The sequence below is a fragment of the Leptonychotes weddellii genome, chromosome 10 (genome assembly GCF_054177405.1).
Source record: "Leptonychotes weddellii isolate Sample4059 chromosome 10, ASM5417740v2, whole genome shotgun sequence".
NCBI classification, from domain to species: domain Eukaryota; kingdom Metazoa; phylum Chordata; class Mammalia; order Carnivora; family Phocidae; genus Leptonychotes; species Leptonychotes weddellii.
This window is the reverse complement of record NC_138378.1, coordinates 38788217-38794578: the sequence shown is the minus strand read 5'-3', so window position 1 is coordinate 38794578 and position 6362 is coordinate 38788217. Positions and strand designations below refer to the sequence as shown.

The 6362-nt window shown below is 47.0% G+C and overlaps 1 protein-coding gene across 1 annotated transcript in view; it reads right to left on the bottom strand.

Moving 5' to 3' along the window:
• Positions 1–587: 587 nt before the first annotated feature.
• Positions 588–6362, bottom strand: part of LOC145723652 (uncharacterized) — a 60611-nt gene continuing 54836 nt past the window's right edge. Inside the window, exon 2 of the mRNA XM_081831985.1 lies at positions 588–1976. Coding sequence (XP_081688111.1) covers positions 1753–1976 — 224 coding nt within the window. The 3' untranslated portion in view covers positions 588–1752. The remainder of the gene's footprint in view (positions 1977–6362) is intronic.

The window sequence follows — 6362 nt, the reverse complement described above, 5'->3', positions numbered from 1 at the left end:
GAACAGAAGCCCCTTCCATCACCATTGGCCCTGAGTGTGGTAGCTGAACTCAACACGGAGCCAGTCACTGTACTGCATGTGACTCCATTCTTTCCCGTACCAAAGGTGCAGACTGGCCTCCCTAATGCTGTATTTCCAGTCTTCTGACATCTCACTCACCACCTGCCTCTTAGTTATAGGAAGATCCTGAAAAATATTTGGCTACATGACCAGATCAGCAACCAGGGTTCTTGGCATATCTCTTTACAAAGGGCTCTGCTGGCTCAGTGTGGCACTCAAACCCATCACACCCGTTACTGCTTCTAGCTCATGGAGCAGCCATGTGCTTCACTAATCTTCAAGCGTGTTCCTTCAAAGCATTTAATAATAGCCACAGTAACTCCTGAATTCTCCAGCTTGAGGAATATAGATTATGTAGCATTGTGGGTTGTTGTGGGTTTGGGGTGGGGGGTTGCTGGTAATCTATTAATTCTTTCCAGCTCTGCTTGGGAACGGACTATTAAAATTCTCAGTATGGTGGTGAAGGACACCTCTACTCACCTTTTCCCCAAAAAAGGTAGAAGTACAGCTTCACAGAGCACCCTCTGTTCTCAAAGGTCTAAGGTTCTTGGGGCTGCAATGAAGACTTTATATCTTTCCAGCATGACACTAAAAATGAGACTGGCCTTTGGATGTGGGATCAACACATGGTTGAGCTTCTGACCCCTCAGAGGGGGCATGCATGGGACCCAAGTTCCCATCACGCAGGGAAGGGAGGTCCCAGAGAGCCAAACAGCCCAAGTAGGGGTTGGCAAAGTAGAGCCACAGGCCTAATACCTCCCAGTGCCTGTTCTGTACAGTCTGTGAGTTAAGAATGGTTTTTAAATGTGTAAAGGGTTATAAAACGATGTTTTAGGGGCACCTGGGTGGCTCAGTCATTAAGTGTCTGCCTTCAGCTCAGGTCATGATCCCAGGGTCCTGGGATCGAGCCCCACATCGGGCTCCCTACTCTGCAGGAAGCCTGCTTCTCACTCTCCCACTCCCCCTGCTTGTGTTCCCTCTCTCGCTGTCTCTCTCTCTCTCTCTGTCAAATAAAATCTTTAAAAAAACAAAAACAAAAACGATGTTTTAAAAAAACAAAAACTATAGATATGGCATATGTCCTGCAAAGGCTAAAATATTTCCTGTCTGGCCATTTGTGAGACAAGCTTGCTGACCCCTGGTCTAAACTAGCAAGGCCCTCATCCATCCAGAGGGTGCTCGCCTTTCCTGAGATCTGGTGAGCTGAGTTCTGACAATTCCAAGTCTCCTTCATTCCCTTTGTGTTTGCTTTCCTTTCAAGTTCAATACATTGGAGATAAAACGTTCCAGGTCTTTCTGAGGAAAGACACAACAGATATCAAATATGACAGCTGATAAATGAATATTCATTTCTTCCAAGAAGACCAACAACACAGCTAAGGATATGGTTCAACCCCTGTGTCTTTACTATGACAGAAACAAGGCTCTTGCTTAAAAACCAGCCAGAGAGGATTCCAGGGATTAAAGCAAAGATGGCCAGAGAACATCCTCACCCATCCTGCTCCCAACTCAGTTTCCCACTTGAGAGCACCAGCCTCCACATTTGATATCAGCACGGAATCAGGAGGATCACTGACTGACTTACCTTTTCACCCATGCCCTAGAAAAAGAATACAGAGGTAGAATCTCCTGGGAATGTCACCTTTCAGTTTCTTAGACACCTGCCCTAAATGTCCCTGAGAGCTCTCTGGGTTAGAACTCAAAGGGAAAGCATGGCGTCCAGCTCTTCCTCAGCCATAACCCGACAAAATGGCAGCCACTGCCCACAGCGCAGCTGTGACTGTTACCTGGTTCGGTGCAGTTCTTACTGCTTCGGAGTCCTGCATCTTCTGAAGTCAGAGTGTCATTCACCTGCATTAACTTCCTCCCCACTGTCCACTGTCGGTCTTCTCCTAGGAGGTCCATGAAGTCGAGGTCTGGGGAGAATAAGATCACAGCCACACATCACTAATAGCTGGGTTTTGGCCTATCCCAATGCTGGATGTCTAGTGCCTTCAACAGCCACCATTTGCTCAATGATGAGCCTATCCCTCCCACCTTGGGCCTTATCATTATACTCCATCCACGCTGCCCCTGACTGCCTGAGGGCTTCCTCTGGCTGCTGGATCCTGCTGGGTCCAACAGAGACCACCCTCAGCCACTGACTAGTAGGGACTGGTGTATTACTACCTTACCCACTCCAGCAGGATGACTGTTGAGGTGAGTATTCTAAACTGGATTACAGAATTTTCTCCCCTGGGATTATGCTCCAGCTATCTACAGTGTAACTCTCCTGATAAAGCACAATTTATGAACTGCTGTCCTTCCCTGCCTTAATTCCTCACTCCCAGTAACATGCTGATAAATGTTTAACAACCAACTCTCTGGGGGGAAAAGTCCTGGTTTGGAGCCACTGGCCAATTTCCATAGAGTAAATATTCTCATCATGGCCAATTTCAGCATGACCCACGTGACCTCACTAAACATGGATTTGGGAAGAGATGGGCACAATTAGGTCCATGAAATCAGCATGACTGTCTCTAGCCCACCAGCATCTACTCCTCCCAAATAAAACTCCCGCAACTGAACACTTTCTCAGGGGCTGCTTCTGGAGGGTTGCCCAAGCTAGGACACCATGTCAACATCCCTAGAGTCTGGGCCAGTGAATGCCACATAACAAGACTTCCATAAACAAGAGATGAAAGCACAAATGTGAAAACACTGAACCACTTGAATGCATTACGGGATGAGCAGGTTAACAGTGCTGAGGTCTCCAGCTGAGATGACTGTAGGGACCAATGTGCCAGGAGGAAAAACAAAGATGAGGGCACATTGGAGGGGAGAATGGAGCATGTTCCATTAAGGACTTGTTGAGCTTGAAGTGTCTGTGGAGCAAAGAAAGGGAGGTAAGCCACCTGTGTGCATGTGGGTGGAGACACCTCAGGGGAGTGAGCTAAGCTACAGAGAGCATCAGGAGGGTCATAAGCAAATAGGGAAGAGTATGAGACATGATGCATGGGGTCTTCCAGAAGGGTGGAGGGAACTAAAGAGAAGAGAAGATATCGTGGGGAACTCAACATTCCTTCAGAGAGCAAGTAGACTAAAAGAATTCAGCAGTGGGTCATAAAAGGAAGGGAAAGAGGACGGGAAATGGCATAAGGCAAGGTCAGCAAAAGGGAATTTCAGGAGCAGCCAATGTCCTTGACCACTATAAACAAATTAAGTAAGACAAAGACCAAGAAACAACAGAGCTGGACATCAGAGGGCCACCGGGAGGTGGAAACAGCAAGCAAAGATGGTCTTTCTGGTAGCTTAGCACTAAAGAAAGATGTGGCATGAGGCAAGGGACACTTCTTGAGTGTCCAGACTTGCTGTGGGCAGAAAATGGATCTAAGTACAAGATAAGGGTCTAATTCATGGGCTGAGTGGTCTTCACGAAAGGCCAGAGGGTGCACCCCATCCAGCCACATCAGTGTGGTGTTCTGAAATAGGCAATGAAGAGCTGAAGGTCATCATACCCATTCCTCTATTTCCATGGTGATTTTAGTTTCCCAAATGATTCCAACTTCATTGTTGAATTTGAACCTCACAACACTGTTTGGGAAAGAAAGAGGGAGCAGGGATGTTGTCCACTTTGTCCACTATTGTCTCTCTAACACCGAATCACTCCTGGCTCAGAGGAGGTGCTCAGTAAGTAAGTACTGAAATAACTATTCCCACTTTGGGTATGGACAACATAAGACTCATGGAAGTTTCTGGAAATCACAGTGCTTGTGGGAATCTCACCTAAGCCACAGGACACATGTAACTGCAGCAGCTCATGCACTGAGGTCTTCCTCAGTCAAACAGAATCTGCCATCAGATATAAAATTATCAAGGTATCTCATTACAACTAACACATATTAACCAGAAGAGCTATTTTAGGCATCTCCCTCTCTCTCTCTCTCTTTCTCTCACACACACACACACAAATGTAGAAACGTGGAGCCTAACTAGGATAAACAATCAGTTTAGATTCTGAAATGCAAACGCCTACATGGTGGCCACATACATCAGTTTAGTCATAACTAAGAGAACAGTACCAGAGATAATTCAAGGTGAAAGCAAGGCATTTGTGTCGTCTGGTTAACCTCAACGGTTAATTCTTAGGATTAAGAACGGTGACAAGCGGAGAAAAAAAATCTCAAAAACTCATGAAGAAACAATAAGGTCACTGGCCTGAAAATCCAACAAGCAGCCCTGAAATGTGAGTATAGCACCGCATTGTCACAAACGATCTACAAAAGTGTGGAGAAAGACAACCCATTTGTCTCAGGCTGGGTTTCCACAGCAGCCCCGGAAATGAGGATTTGAACACAGGTGTTTCCTATTGGGGGTGGGGGTGATCCCAGGAAGCACCTGTAGGGGAACAGGAACATGGGATGGGGAAGGCGAACCAGCCAAGAGATGGTACACTTCAAGCCAGTCACCAAAATGAGTCAACTAGAGCTTGGCCTCCCTGGAAAGCTCTGGGGGTCAGGGTGGACAGGTATCTCAGACACTCAGGAGTAAGCAAGCTTAAGTATGTATCCACCTATTCCTGGTCTGCCACTGGTTGAAGGCTATTCCCAGGGGCCATGAATTCCCTGGCACCTCTCACCTGGCATATGGGTGTCCCAGGTGGGCTCTAGCGCCCAGGAAAAGGCCTTAGACAGTAAGATGCAGGTGCTAAAATTTAAACGGCGCCAGAGGCAAGAACGAAGAGATACAGGCGGGGCACCAAAGGCATTTCCCGGCCTGCGTAAGATCCAAAGGTAGAGTCGCGCTATGGACCAACAGATTGGCTACCCTGCTGTTCTCATAATCGGGGTCAGAGAAAAGTGCTTTGTGGTACTGCAATCTGAATGTTTAGGAAGACTCCAAAGATTTGCAAAGAAGCAAGTGTCCCTTCCAATGACTTCCAAAGTTCTTTCTCAGGCCAAGTTTCCATGGTTCTGTAATTCTGAAAGAAAAGCTGATACCAATTAGGAGATGTAAACATAAAGCCAGCTATTGTAGCAGAAAATTAGAGGATTTTTTTTTTACATAATGATTCAACATCTTCAGGCATTAGAGACTATTAAGGCAGCACCTCTGGATTCCAAAACCTACAAATTTTTATCTCAACAAAAATATAGTTGACCACTAACCACTGAACTACTAATGCAGAGACCAGAGTCCGAGAAAATCAGAGTGATGACAGCAAGTACTGCATTCACTTCCTTCCCCATTGAGAACCAAGTGTAAACAATATTATACCCCATTCAATTTGTCCTCACAAAATCCTGGTGAGGTAGGCAGGGGCAGTTGGTGCTGGATCGACCTACCTCTGGAGTAAATAAATCAGGGTAGAAGAGATATGCCTAAAATCAGAGCCAATCCATAGCCAACCACACCAACTACCATTTAATAGCTATATGGCTCCCATTCATTGAGTGTCTATTACGTGCGAAGAACTTTCAATTCCATCCATGTTTCATTTTAACAGCAGTCTTATTTTGAACTATTAGCTCCATTTGCAAATAAGGAAACCAAAGCATGAAGAGGTTCAAAGACTCACCCAAGGTCACACGGCAAGCAATGAGAGGGGCAGAACGGGGATCTGAACCCAGGTCTGGTGACCCAATGGCCACATTCATGGTAGATCACTGGGGAGGATGCAGTCCATCTGGTTGCATTATTCAGCTACAGAGAGGCAGATCAACAATGCAGCCGAACCTTTTAACAGTTTAGGGGCGAAGACAGTTTTCCCTAAACCTACTTCCAGGAAGTTCGTTTCCTCAGAAACAATCAGGAACTGTGGTGAGGCATATACCGCATGAAGCCACCACAAACAGAAGAGAAAACGGTTCCAAAAACCCCACTGAATGCATGGCGCTCTGCTCAGCGTGGCCTTCTTACAGACTAAGCCGGTCCCATGGGTTACGACTTGGAGGGCTCTCTTGTTGGATTTAGGAGGAGGAGCAGAGGGGATTGGAAGAGGCACCCACTTGGGTTTCTCCCTGCTCTCCCTTCACTCATCTCAGACTTCCTTGGACTTCTCTGCTCCAGCAGAGGCTGCTCCACAAAGCTGCACTTGAGCAATGTCAACAAAAACACTTGGCACCTGTCCACCGCATTCTTGGCTCCTCATCTGCCAGGCCCTGGAAGTTGCATGTTGGCCTAATTAGTCCAGGGGGAGGGGGCGCATGAGGAGGGAGGCAGGAGGCTCACATGTCATGTGTCACCGGCGGAGGCAGGGTGCATAACTGCAGGCTCTGAGAAGTGGGGGACAGGAGTGGGCCATGGAGATCATGCCGGGTGCC